The sequence below is a fragment of the Engystomops pustulosus genome, chromosome 4, assembly GCF_040894005.1.
Source record: "Engystomops pustulosus chromosome 4, aEngPut4.maternal, whole genome shotgun sequence".
Classification (NCBI taxonomy): Eukaryota; Metazoa; Chordata; class Amphibia; order Anura; family Leptodactylidae; genus Engystomops; species Engystomops pustulosus.
Window position 1 is genome coordinate 96,960,755 of NC_092414.1, and position 14,970 is coordinate 96,975,724.

The 14,970-nt window shown below is 37.1% G+C and overlaps 1 protein-coding gene across 1 annotated transcript in view; it reads left to right on the forward strand.

Annotated features, from left to right (window-relative positions):
- SLC38A1 (solute carrier family 38 member 1) overlaps window positions 1-14,970 on the forward strand; it is a 50,593-nt gene that overhangs the window by 25,009 nt on the left and 10,614 nt on the right. Inside the window, exons 5-10 of the mRNA XM_072146853.1 lie at window positions 3,640-3,713; window positions 4,008-4,100; window positions 4,490-4,568; window positions 6,319-6,401; window positions 10,455-10,513; window positions 10,606-10,722. Coding sequence (XP_072002954.1) covers window positions 3,640-3,713; window positions 4,008-4,100; window positions 4,490-4,568; window positions 6,319-6,401; window positions 10,455-10,513; window positions 10,606-10,722 — 505 coding nt within the window. The remainder of the gene's footprint in view (window positions 1-3,639; window positions 3,714-4,007; window positions 4,101-4,489; window positions 4,569-6,318; window positions 6,402-10,454; window positions 10,514-10,605; window positions 10,723-14,970) is intronic.

Genomic DNA, 14,970 nt, shown 5'->3' on the forward strand with positions numbered 1-14,970 from the left:
TAATAATTTTTTGCATAACTAATAAAATTTATTTAATATTTATAATTGCTTGTGAGCATAGTACCAATTTGTATTTTTTGATACATATAATTAACCCACTAGATTGCAGTATAAGGAAACTTTCACTTAACCCATTAAAAACCTTGCCATTTTGGGTTTCTGTTTCCGCTCTCATAGCGGCCATCTTCTATGATTTTGTATTTCATATGTTACCAGGAACACTTGATTTGTTAAGATGATGTATGCAGAAATAGGTTGTGAAGATGTGTACAACCCTATAAAGCTTGAATGCTCACAGGCAAATCTTTAAGGGATTAAATAAAAAAATAGTAACCATAAACATTCAACATGAAAGAATCTTGGAGCTGGATCCCAGCTCTTAGCCGCGCTCTTAGGCTAAGTGCACACAACCAGGCTGCAAACCGGGGGTGTAGGTAACAGTTACCTCTCAAAATATATGTTTCTGAGATGGAATTATTGTAGAATACTATAGACACACTAGGCACAATAGAATTCGGGCAGAAGACCTTTCGAAAGGAAATTCCAGTTTAGGAGTTGCTCCTCTCATTGGAGAATGCCACACTTGATATCCTAGGAGTGATATTCCCACTTTGATACTATGAGTCTGTACTATGTTAGATGTACTTTGTAAGGTTATAAACCTTGTTATGTTTTGTTTCCACCAGTTGGCTCAAGAATTATAACTAGCTGAATCTAGAGCTTGTATGTGTAGCAAAAGTGAACTATAGAGACTGTGTATTACTCGTTGTAAAAGGACTGTAGAAGCATTATGCAACCGCAACAAGTACACGTCTATAACTTATGTATGATTTATGTTCCTCCACCTACTGTTTTTTATAATGTTGGAAAAAAATTCTTATTCTTATTCTTATTATTTAAAGTAGAAAGTATGGAGGATTGTAAAAGACCAACAAAAAGCTAAGGAAATTGAGCATATACATTGATCACATATTTAGCTCAATGATTCATCAAAATATATTTCAGTCAACCATCAACCCTTATTTCCTCATAGGTGCATGAGCTCTTTAGAGCCCTCATTCTTAGTGTTGGATTGTTGGTTAGTTTGTTTCCCATAGCCTCTGATTTGTAAAAAGCTTCAAGATATGTTTCTGCTCTGTTAACTAAAATGACTATTAATAGATTGGTTTTGTATGTATGTACAAATGTATTCTAAGTAGTTTTTTATAATTGACTTAAACCACATGAGTTCCTGGAACTATTTCAACAAGAAAAACTGTTAGTTTCACAAGTCTTCTGTTTCCTTTACACAGCTTCCTCCTAGGACCACACTCTTCTCTATAAATATTTGCCAGAGACATAGGACTGTTAAATGTTCTTTCCCTTTCGATCATTTAGACTTAACATGGTTGCTGTCCTTTTAGTGTTTACCTGCTGTTGTTCGTACCTGACTGTATTATGAAAAAATCACCAATGATTTTAGATGAATTAGGGTTATGGCTATTTCTCATTGACATTAGTGCAATGTGCATTGACAACGGATCAGTTTTGTCTCTGTTTTCACTTTCATTTTGTCTCAGTGCCTGCATAAAAAAAACGAAGGTTCAATGTTAATTGCTTAGAAAACATCACACCTGATTTTTCAGCCTCAACAGTGAAAAAAACTGATGGAAATCACTGAATTATGTTGTGAAAAACAATTCCGATGTGAAAGAGCCCTAAGTATTATAAAAAATTCCCTTGAATGTTATTGTCTGTGTAAATAAACCTTTTTGTGTCAAACCATAACTTCATAATAGATAAACTCATCTTTTTAAAGCATTTTTGTATTCTGACATGCGTTGCTTTAAATGGTTTTAACTTTTGAACATTTTTACTTGTCAAAGCCATTTTGAGATTGTTTATCCGTCATATGTTGTACTTCGTTTTAGTAGTAAATTTTGGCTAATAAGTTTTGCATTTATTTAGAAAGAAATTAAAAACTGATTAATTTTTTTTTTAATCTTACATTTTCAAAATTCGAAATAGTTTTAGCACCTAAATTAGTTGCTGAATAACATTTTCCATATGTCTGCTTTACGTTTAATTTACGCCATAATTTTTGAAATGTCTGGATAATTTAGATTGGTCTGATTTTGTTGGTAATACATTCATTTAGTTCTAAAATTTACACATTTCCAAAAGTTAAAAAGAGAAAACCCATCTTAGAATTTGTTATGCAATGTCTCCTGAGTACAGAGACTCCCCACATGTGGATGTTACTTGTGATACATTTACATGTAAACAAACAAAACCAGACTTTCAGACCCCATTGATAAGACCTCATTCACATGACCGAACAGTTTCTCAGTAAATGTCTGCTGATATGAACATTCAATTTTTTATGGCTAATTTGCATCTGCTGGCATCCAATTTCCAGCAATCTGTGTATTCGTTTTTAATAGATGAGTTGCATCCATGTGGCACCTATTTCTTTTTTGTACCTGAAAAATATCAATGAATTTTGCAGTGAACTTCGTGGCTCTCAAGAGTATATGAACAATAGCAACCATCTATTTTTCCATTTTTCCCAGATGGCACTAAAATACCATTTGAGTACTGTCCATTTTATTTTCATTGTCCCATTTGACTTTCATTGTACACACAGGTCAGTGAAAATGTTTGAGATGGGGCACACGATCAATAAAAATAAAAAAACAGATATGTGAATAGCTTCATAAAAAGTATTGCATTTAGTGCAATCTTGAGCTGTTAAAAAAAGGACATTTTTTTACTGTTATATAAAAGGCTTAAGGGGAACCTGTCACCAGGGGACCCATTTTGGTGGCAGGTTCCCCCATTCTGGTTACTGCTAATGCTAGTAATGGAGTAAAAAACAGGGAGGTAGTAGTACCTATTGTATATATTTCTCTCTCATTTTTTTTCTTCAAAAACTAAATTCAAAAGCCAGCAAATGCATCCTTTTGGCAGCTGCAAATTAAAGTTGTCTATGTGCCTTCATTTTCAAAAAGAACGCCACACAGCTGCCAGCGTTTATAATGTCCATGGCCGTTATTTAAGTTCTCGTCAGAAGTGTTTTTAACAGATCAGTCAGAGACTAGAGTTTATGAGGATCTGTGAAAAAATTTATTTTGTACAGTATCGTTTGGCTGCTACGGCTACTAGCGCTTATTTATGAAATTTATGGTAGCTATTTAGAGTCGGATGCACATGACTGCGCTTTTAAATGTTTTTAAAATGCTTGGCAAATATTGTTATAAGAACTATTAATAAAGATACATTTATTCTTTATTTATTAATGTATTGCTTTAGTACCTATAGCATGTCCCACTTTTCTGGTCTTGTATGGTATATTGTTTTGCAGTGTGGTACTATTTGTGGCCAATTGTTGCCTTTTACAGTACCTTGTAATGTGGATATGCCTTCTAAAAACAAATGGGGAACTGTAAACATATAAATGCACCCTACACCATTATATTAATCAGACTAGAATGGTAAATAAAGAAAAAGAAGCTATTTTTATTTACACACTTTCAAAGTGAATATTTGAACTATCACCTTTTTTGTTTGTCAGCTACAAATTGTAATAGCATTCTGTGTATACTAATCATTCATTTAGACTAAAACATATATTATTTGTGATTTTTCTCAATTTTCTAGGCTGCTCCTAATTTCGGTGACTCTTTTGTCAATCTACTCTATCAACCTACTACTGAAATGTTCCCAGGAAACAGGTGATTTTTACATAGATTTTTATTATTCTTTAATACATTGTATTAAAAATAATCATGCAAATAGGAGTAAAATGATGGCATAATAGTTATCGATGCTATCATTATGTAAACATAGTAAAATATGCTAAAAATTACTGTAGCTTCTGTTTTAAACCAAATACTACTGCCTTCCATAACAAATTAACAAACAAAATGCACAAAATACAAAAATTAAGCCATCATATCTCACACATATACTTGTGGTCTAAGTTGACAGTTTCTATTAGTATTAAATCACATTCTTTCATGTAACAGGCTGTATGGTGTATGAGAAGTTGGGGGAACAAGTATTTGGTACTCCAGGAAGATTACTGGTCTTTGGATCAACAACACTTCAAAACACAGGAGGTTAGTCCCTGACTGTTTTTGTGGAAAAAGTACACAACTCCTTTTACATTTTTTTACTATTAGCTGTTGCAGGAAAATTTGCTATAATGGTTTTTGTAATCATAAAAAAGTTTGCAGTCTGTTTTGGTGTTGCAAAACTGTATATGAGAAGGGATTACTTTTGTGTGCTGATATATAAATAAAGTAATTATTATTATTATTATTTATTATTATTATATATTTAGATGTCCATGTTTTTTCATTGACATTGGTCTGTGCAAAAAATAAACACACAGGGATGAGCTCTATTTTGGGTGCATCAGAACCCACCCTGAATTCCTATTATAAGAACTGAAAATGTTTCAAATGCCAGATTGTAACTTCAGATTTTCTGTCTCCCTTTCTTACAGCAATGCTAAGTTATCTGTTCATAGTAAAAAATGAATTACCAAATGTTATTAAATTTCTGATTGGAATGGAAGATGCTTCGTAAGTGGACCATTGGCTTTTATTGTATTGTATAGTGAAGTCTTTGCATTAGTTGATCTTTTAATAGTATGAACATGTCTAGAAATATTGTGTGCTTAAAGTGTACTAAACCTTTGACCTAAAAAAATCAAAAATTTTGTCATATACTTATATTGCTTCTTTATGTATCTTGGTCAAATACGGAAAATCTATCCACATATCTTCCTTTATTCTGTCATTTCTCATGATCCTAAATTCAATCAGTATTGTGAGATCACCCAGCACTCAACCCCTCCTCCTATCCCGTGCGCTGACATGTGCCCGCCGTTATACGACACAGCGGGCACACATTTGTGTGAGTGTAGCCTTACAAAGGCTGCAGCCAGGACCTAAACCGAATGCTTGCTCCAACTAAGAAAACAAGCCTGGAATTTAAACTGTTTTTAAAGCTTCTTTTTCCCAGAAGACAAGTTACATCTGAGTATGCATGCTTAAGGGGTAGTGAATGCTAATAATGATAATTATATGATAATTTAGTTTGCAGCTATTTTAGGAGTATGGATAGCTTCAGGTCTTTGTAGCTGTCAGACACCCTGAAGCATCTGTATCTAAAGTAATAAGTAATCACACAATCTCTCTTCATCAGCCCAATTTTGTTGTTTTCAGATAGAGATAAACAAGACTGGCTCCCCATCTCAATAGTCATTCATATGCGAGTTCAGTGGAGCCAAACAAGCATGATAATAGCAGAATTAGTAACGTTGGACAAAAGAGGTTTTAGTTGGCGGATTTCCATTGCTTCTTTTCACTTTAATCTTTTCCATCACATGTACGATATTCTTATCACATTATTACAGCTATACAGAGAAGCGGAAGATATCTTAATGTGTTAGATGTATTAATAGTAGTTTGAAGCATCATGGGGTAAATTCAGGGGATATTTTTATATTGGTTTAACCCTTTAAAGATGTGCTGTACTATTACATAGAATGGTGGTACCGCACACTCGTTGAGTAGGGGGTGGTGTACGATCAGGATTCTCAGTCCTGAACTAGTAGAACGGCGAGAACACCGCACACACCAATGTAGATTTCACTTCATTTAATTTATTTATTAATCACGTGCAGTATAAGAACACCAATTTGCCTTCACCAGGTTATTAAAAATCACATATTTGTAAGCAATATCATGCAAATCAGAAAAGGTACTACTGTTCGGTCTATCAAGATTGATCTGAGTCTGAAAAACACTTAAACTCACCTCCCTCTTCCGTCTATCTTCTCGAGATACACTGCAAAGATGAAGTGTGGTGACGTCATCCCCCCGCGCCTCCTGCTCTCGACCAGAGGGCTGCTTGGACCAGGAGACGCAGTGCAATGATGTCACTGTCTCCTGCTCTTTGAGCTGACAGCTCTGTGCACTATTACAGTATTCATCCCTATCTGCGTCCTGAGGACACGGGTAAAGTTGAGACTAGGGAGAGCTGCCCGGAAAGCGAGACAAGAGTCCTGCTGAACCGGGGACATCCAGGGCTCCATCCAAAACATCTAGAGCACAGGCCTCGATTAATTTGACCTAGTAACGCCCCTGTCGTCATTGATCATAAACGTCTATACAGGAATTTATTTAGAAGAACAAGTTTATTATAAGACAAGATAATTTTTAGAATAAAAAAAACATTTTCTGGAAATTCCTAAAAGCAAAGACAAGTGATTCACTTGAATTTGTTTAGTAGACTAACCATCACTATTTATTTCACTTTGCTTTACAGACCATGGTATCTTGATGGACGATTACTTCTGGTTGTTGTAACTCTTGGAATTATACTTCCTTTGTGTCTTCTCAAGAATTTAGGTAAGATAGAATCTGCTACTTCAAAACTAGATAGGTTCTGCAATTTTGAGAACTGTATAGGTCAGGGACGTAAGAGTTCTCCTTAAAGCGTAACTGTAAAGTATAAAAACTTTTGCCTAGCTGTGCACTAAGCCTAAGTTTTCATCTTTTTATTCCTATGCAGCTGTTTTATAGTGTTACATGTTTTAAGGTCATTAAGATGTGGCAGTAACGCATGCATTTTTAAACACATCAGAACAGCTGAGAATAGGAGATTTGCCTGATTACATAGTTGTTAACATTGCATTAACAATGTTAGTAAACACATGCATTAACATTATGTTAACACAATGTAAATATTATAGTAACATCATGTTAGCACTATGTTGACATATGTTAACACACTGTTAATAAATGTATTAACATTTTGTAAACTGTTGTGTATTGTAAACACAATGTTAGCAGCTATGTAATAAGGCAAATCTCCCCTTCTCAGCTGTTCTGATGTGTTTGAAAACACATGTGTTAATTCCACGTGTTAATGAACCCTTCATATGTTCTTTTTCTATAGGATGTAGTAGATTACTGTAGGATGCAGAGATCCAGTATTCTGTGTCTTCCCTGCCTTGCTCTTGCTCTAGATCACCGTACAAGCACTGATTCTGTATCCTGATTGTCTGAGCTGTTTGTGCACGTTCATGTGCTACTGGCCTAATTGCACATAGCTTATGTCACAACCAGGACGTTCTGCCCACTTCAGGAAAAGCTGAGAGTGTTTTATAGATAGCCTCATATATCTATTAGCCCTATATCTCAGGTTATGAAGAAGCCAGAAGCATGATACAGGTATCATTGTAATTGGTGCCAAAGGATCTCTGCAGCTGTGCTAAAACTATTTTCTATTAACTTTATAGTTACGCTTTAAGGAGACTTTGCTAAAACTATTTTTCAATAACTTTATAGTTACACTTTAACCCCTTAATGACCGCCCTATCGGGTTTTTACGTCGGTCATTAAGGGTACTTCTTCTGATGCGACGCCTTTCTACGGCGGCGCATCAGAAGAAGTTTTCGGGACACCGGGTCTCGCTGGTGCCGGTGTCGGGCTGTGATATCACAGCCCGGACCGGCACTAACACCCGGGATCGGAAAAACTCCGATCGCGGGTGTTTAACCCCTTGCACGCCGCGGTCAAGCATGACCGCGGCGTGCAAGTGTGTCCCCCGTGGATCGGACCCCCCCGGTGTGCTTACCGGGGGATCCGATCCCTCCTGCCGCTGCCCCGGGTTCCGACGAGGACCCGGCTGTAAGTAACTGAGCATGCTCAGCATGCTCAGTTACTTTCACTAAACACTGCAATACAAGTGTATTGCAGTGTAAAGGCTTGAATAAGCGATCGGATGATCGCTTATTCAAGCCAAGAAGTAGAAAATGTAAAAAAGTAAAAAAAAAAAAATTAAATCTTTTTATAATATAATTAAATAAAATAAAAGTCCCATAATCTCCCCAGTAACACATAAAATGCAAATAAAGTAAATAAAACACAAAAACACGTACATATTTGGTATCACCGCGTCCGTATTAATCTGTACAATAAATCTAAATCAATATTGAACCCGCTCGGTGAACTACGTAAAAAAAAAAACTCGAAAAACTTCCCATAATATACAATTTTTCATCAAACACCATCACAAAAAATGTTCTAAAAAGTGATCAAAATAAGTTACGTTACCTAATATGATACGACTGAAAAGAACAACTGTTTTCGCAAAAAATAAGCCCTCAACCAGATCTGACAACAGAAAAATACAGAAGTTATGGCCCTGAAAAGTTGTCAATAGTAAAAACAATGCGATTTTCTCCAATATTGGTTTTGCTCAGGAAAATTGAGCAAAAATAAGAAAAACTATATAAATGAGGTATCACCGCAATCGTAGTGAACCAGAGAATAAAGATAAAATATTATTTTTACGTTACGGTGAGCGGGGGGAAAAAATGCTAAAAATCCAAAATAAAAATTGATGATTTTGTTTGTGTCCCCCTTGAAATAGTTAATAAAATCTCATGAATAAGCTTTAGACTCCCAAAATAATGTATTTATACATTGTATCTCATCCCATAAAAAATAAGCCCTCATATGATCGCATTACCAAAAAAAATAAAAATGTATAGGTCGTACAATGTGACAATACAAATCCGCAGTGAATGGCGCCTCCATTCATTCTATGCCCGGCCGTGCGCCCGTACAGCAGTTTACCACCACATATGTGGTATCAGTAAACTCGGGAGGAATTGGGCATCAAGCGTTGCAGTGCGTTTCATCATTTAATTTATTCTGAAAATGTCAGTTTTGGCCTAAATGAATGTATTTCCAAAAAAATTCTAGTTTCTAAATCGCAGGTCCATATTTTTTAACCCATGTGAAACACTTAAAGGGTTAATGGACTTAATAGAAGTTGTTTTACATATGTTGAGGGGTGAACTTTCTATAGTGGGGTAATTTATGGGGTGTTACTATTATTTAGGCCTCTCAAAGTCACTTGAAAGCTGAGTTGTCCCTCAAAATGTGAGTTTTGGCAATTTTCATGAAAATAAGAAAAATCGCACCTAAAGTTCTGCGCCTCATAACATCCTAGAAAAATGACCGGAAGCATAAAATATCATCCCAACATAAAGCAGATATTCTGTAAATGTTAATTATCAAACTTTTTGGGTAGTTTTACTTCCTGTCTGGAAACCAGAACATTTCAAACTTGGAAAATGAAGAATTTTTACAAACTTTTGCCAAATTTTCACTTTTTTTCAGAACGAAACGCAAAACTTATCACTTAAATTTTATAACTAACATGAAGTACAATGTGTCACGAGAAAACATTCTCAAAATCATCAGGATATGTTAAAGCGTTCCGAAGTTATAACCAATTATCGTGAGACATGTCATTGAGTCTGGTCATTGAGCTGAAAACTAGTGTCGGTGATAAGGGGTTAAGGAGACTTTGCATTAAAGGTTGCATCTGCAGGTGTGTGGAGACTTACAGACATCGAGGCTCTACTTGGAGATTCTGGGAAATGTGCAAATACATTTTCCAGGATGGGATGAGGAAAACATTGCCTCTTAGCTACCTTGTAAGGCAGCCCCCTTAGGATCAAGCATGGCTTTTTAAGGAAGTCTTATAAAGTAGCTATGGCAATGTTTTCCTTATCCCATCCTGGAAAATGTTTTTGCATATTTCCCAAGAACTATTTCATAATTATGGCATATATGTACAGTAATATACTACTGTGAACAGTATAGGGAACATTTATCATGAGTAGACTATTTGAAGTAATTGGGGGACATATCAGGGTTTGCATGTTGTATATGCCCTGAAATAATTTCAATTACTGCCAAGTGGCCAGGACTTGTGATACCCCCTTTTAATAAGTGCAATTTTCCAGACTTTGGTTAAATTCTATGCCACACTGGATCAGGTGCAGAATTATACCTGCCGCAGCCGCACGTTTATGATAAATGTCCACCAGTTTATTTCAAGTCTCTGATGTCTTTGACATGTTTAGTTATTTAATTTAAATTTAGGGGCATATATAATTTTAGTGCAAATATTCTATTGTGTAGTGTAGTTTTAAACATTAATTTTCTCTAAATTAGACTTTCAAACATAACACTCATAAATGTGCCTATTTATTACATTACAAGATCTTGGTGAGAGGTTTCTCTGGTGTTTAGAATTTTTTTTTAATAATTCTTGGTTTGTCAGCAATTTTTTTTTTTTTTGTTTTAAAAATGATAATGCATTGAACTTGATCAACATATATGAAAATAATTTATAAATACGATGGAACAGGAAAATAAAATAAGTAATAAATTAGACAAAATGTGAGTCCCCTAGCAAGTTTTTTTTTATGCAATAAGTATTCATTAGATTGCCACCTGCTGGTGTACAGTGGTACTGCTGGTTACTGGTAAAGCAACATTTGTGGAACTCAACAGAAAAATTATGTAATTACAATAATAACTTAACTTTAACAGTTTATTGGCAGCTAGAGACCTAAACATTGTATTTAATCCTCCCAGGCTACCTTGGATACACCAGTGGCTTCTCCTTGACCTGTATGTTTTTTTTCCTTGTTGTGGTAAGTTCCAAGAATTAATTACTAGATTGTTTTACAATCCTAGATGATGCTTTTCTAATCATTTTTTATAATCTGCTTTTTAAATATTCCAGGTAATCTACAACAAATTTAAAATTCCATGTCCATATATTAACGGAACCATCAGTGATCATCACAATGCAACACTAGAAGAACAATGTGCACCAAAGTATTTCACGTTTAATTCCAAGGTAAACAGAATCATTTGAATTAAGCTATTGAAAATCCAGACGTTCCAGAAGATTAGAAACAGTAAAGTGATCTTTAATAGTAAATAAGGGGACTTGTCAAGTTAAAAAGCAAAGAATGGCTGGGTCATCATTGTAGAAGGTTACCACCATGAACGTACCAACAGCTAACCCACTGTGATGTACATTACCACCTACATCTTGTGGCTAAAATCTGTAACACCTATTGAACGTACCTCCCAGGGCAGGCAAAGCAGCTACAATGGATTCCAACAACCAAGGGGGTCCATTTCAACTCAAAAGCAGTAGGTAGTGAGGTCAATTAAAATTTGAATTCAAATTTCTACTTCGTTCTCCCAAATTTACTATGCTGCTGTGTGCATCATTTTTTGGACTATTCCTGTACTATAACATCATCATGTACATGAAGAAACGGAGTGGCACTCACCGATAGTGAAAACAGTCTTCTTTATTCATGCATTCATACAGTAAGTACACAGGGGGGCACACAGTGCCGCTTAACCGACGGGCCGTTTCGCGCCAGCCGGTGCTTTCTCAAGGCAGTGATGATGCATGCGCGCACCTCACCGGATATAAGGGGGAGGAGGCGCACACGCATCATCATAGTGACAATAAACAATCTGATAAAACATACCGTGCTGACAGTAAAGTCCTTAACCGGAGCAGTAGATCCATGCAACTCTAATGCTGGGCAGAAAATAACCGCCCAGATGGACGGAGATTAGATCGAACAGCAGGGTAAAGTGACGTGTAAGTAAATGAATGAAAAATCAATATATAGACCGGTGCTACCTGTTAAAAACACGCTTAATAGAGACACGTCATCATGTTGTAGACAAAACAGCAAAATATATATAATTTTCGGACATAAAGGAAACCTACCACTTAAAAATGGTAGGTTTATACACATATACATGGCACCAGCTCAGGGTGAGCTGGTGCCAGAGCATATTTTTGTTAGGGGAACAAAGCCCCTAACGCAGAATTATAAGTTATATTAACTTATAACTCGGCGCACCGCACTTGGGCACGGCGCACCATGCGCGCGCCCATGCGTGCGCCGGATTCTAAAGTGCTGGAGAGCCGGTGACGTCACCAAGCTCTCCGGCACATGCGCGCCTGCGCAACTTAGCACGGCCTGTTTCCCTGTGCTAAGTTGCAGCTATAGCCTCTGCCTGGAAAGGCAACAGTTAAATGGGTGTAGGTAGTTATCCAATTATGTGACTGTATTGTAAACTGGAGTGTGATTGGAGAGGTGCAACCACCTGACCAGGGGGAGTATAAAAACCCCTGTGCAGTGGGAGCAGGTGGTCTTAGATCTTAGTTCTCATGTCTTACCACATGGTAACAGAGAGTCAGTGTGTCCAGAACAACTTCAGTGCTATAACAGATACCAATCCCAGGAACTGAGTCAGAAGACTCTAACCCCGTGCTGCAGCTTCCACCATTTGGACACAGCTCCACCTCAACTATCCCAGACTGCATTTACTATCAGGCTAGTGAACTATTCATGCGGACCACTCCAGTAACCAGAATCCGAATCTGCTGTTTGACCGTTTTGGCCCGTTGCCTGCGGTTCAATAAAGAACTGTGAGTTGATTTGCACAATGTTGCCTCCATCTGATCCCTGTTTACCAACGCGGGCTTCCACTACTATTCATTACCCAGGGACTCATCTTACAGACACTCAGGGGTTGCCCCAGGGAGAACCAGTACATCAGCCTCTCCCTCCATATTTCTTGCACACACCACCTGCTGAAGACTAGGCTGTAGGACAGCCCTCCGGTCCCCATACCAAGCATCGTGACAACAGTGTGCCGTAGGCCGCAATAGCCAGCCACTTGGTATTCTGGGCCCCAGGTGACTCCAGGCCCACAAGAAAAGCTAGGCCCCAGTGGGGGATGTTGCACATCGCTGTGTGTATTATCCATGTACTGTGACAACACTGTATATTTGGATAATTCCACTGACTCAATCAGATGCACAGGAGTGTATGTCTTTAGTTTAATCTTGTTTCACTGTAGTAAACATGACATTTATGAAACTAGTTTAAAACTGTGAAGTCAGAATTGGAGGGTCAGAGTCAGTGACCATTTTGGTGAAATGGACTGATTTAGCAAAAATAGATTACATTATAATTATGAAATTTCCTTTAAAAGTTTGTTCTATTCTTGATCTAAGGATTTATGCCACAGGGGGGGAACAACTTTATTGGTCCATGGGTCATTTTGTCAAACTGCTCAACTTTAAGGGGTCACATCAGTAACCAGTATTCTAGGTGCACCAACAACGCAGTACAGCACAAACTGCCACCCCAGAAATTATAAATACCACAGTACAGCAATAAACACCACACCAGAAACCAAATACTGCATTTAGAGCAGACGATAATAATGAAGACCCCGGAGCAGATAATAATGGTACTAGGGATCCAAGCAAGCAACTATAATAATGGATAGACCCCCAGAGTAGACAATAATAATACTGGAGACCCCCAAAGCATACAAATAATACTGAAGATCCCATAGCAGATAATAATACTGGTAGACCAACAATAATGGAGACCCCCCAGATCATAAAACTTCTAATACTGGAGACCCCCACAGCACACAAATACTGGAAACCCCGTAGCAGTTAACAATACTGGAGACCCTGAGACCATAAAACTACTAATACTGGAGACCCTCAGGGCACAAAACTACCAATAGCAGAGAACCCCAGAGCAGACAAAATATGGAAACCTATAGCAGTTAATAATACTGGAAAACCCAGAGGATAAAAATAGAAATACTGTAGACCCCATGAGCATAAAACTAGCTATATTAGTCCAACTTTCACTTCCTATCATGCCTCAGGAAGTCTCCAAAGTCATCTCAACATTGAAATTTAACAAGTCTCCCGGCCCAGATTGGTTTTCTAATAAATATTACAAATCCTGTAAAGCAGTATTATCTCCTTATCTGGTGAGAATGTTTAATACTTTTATGTGTACAGGGTGAATCCCAGCTGAAATATTACAAGCATTATTATTAGTTACCATACCAAAACCAGGGAAAGCCTCAGATACTCCTTCAAATTTCAGCCCAATTTGGATTTGAAGCTATATACGAAATTACAATGTGACTTATGAGACAGGCTGTGGCATGGTGGCATTAGATCAGGTGAGATTTGTCCATACCACTGATGGCACACGAAGATTCATTAATATCATCTCTTTGGTAAAGACCATTGAACACCTTCTCTGCTATATATCATGGATGCTGAGAAAGAATTCGATTTGGGTTTATTGGGGGTACTTGTGGCTGACACTTTTGAAATACAAGGCCCATTTCTTGATGCAATCCTTACGCTATATTCTGTCCCATCTGCACGTGTTTATAACTCAGGTATGTTAAACCTATAAACCATATAGGCTTTCAAAAATATACCCAACAGCATCTAATAAGTGTTGGAGGTGTCATTCTGAAATTGACTCATTACTTCACGTTTGGTGGACCTACTCCATTTTGACTCCCTCCTGGAGTATTATTCTGTCTTTGATTTAAAAAGTATTAAGATATTCTCCCCCATCTAGATAATCTTCCGAAGGGGGACAGTTACATTGAGTTCCACTTACTACTGCAAGAATTAGCATTGCAAGACTATGGTGGTCCTCTCTTATCCCTAATCAAAAGGCCGTTATTCAGGAATTTCAGCATAACTGTATCCTTGAGTGCCTAATTGCCCAGAGGACAGGCTCTATACAAGCTCACAAGAAAACTTGGGGGAATTGGTTTGATTATATGAATCTGGAGATTCCAGATTAAGTTTGGCTGCTAATGCCCTTTTCTTTACTCGTATAGTCTGGGTTAACCCCCAGTTTTCTATTTGGAATGCCTTCTTTACCCCCTAACCCCTACCCTTCTCCACCTTCCATACATGATTCCTTTCCTCTTCCCTCCTCCTGGTGTTTAGACTGTTATTATAACCCTCAGTGCTGAATACAGTTGAGGGTACATTTTTGTAACTGCACTACTTTCTGAATACAAGACATGGTTGCCTAGATCACAAGTTCCGTTTGTGCTTTATGTTTATTTTATTATTTTATGTTGGGAAAATTTCTAATCAAAAATATGTTTAAAAAATACTGGAGACCCCCATAGCAGACAATAATACTGTATCGTATTGAACTTGTTTGTGCGACCTTTCACTTAAAAAGTTGCAAATCCACTTCAACGATTAACCTGCCAT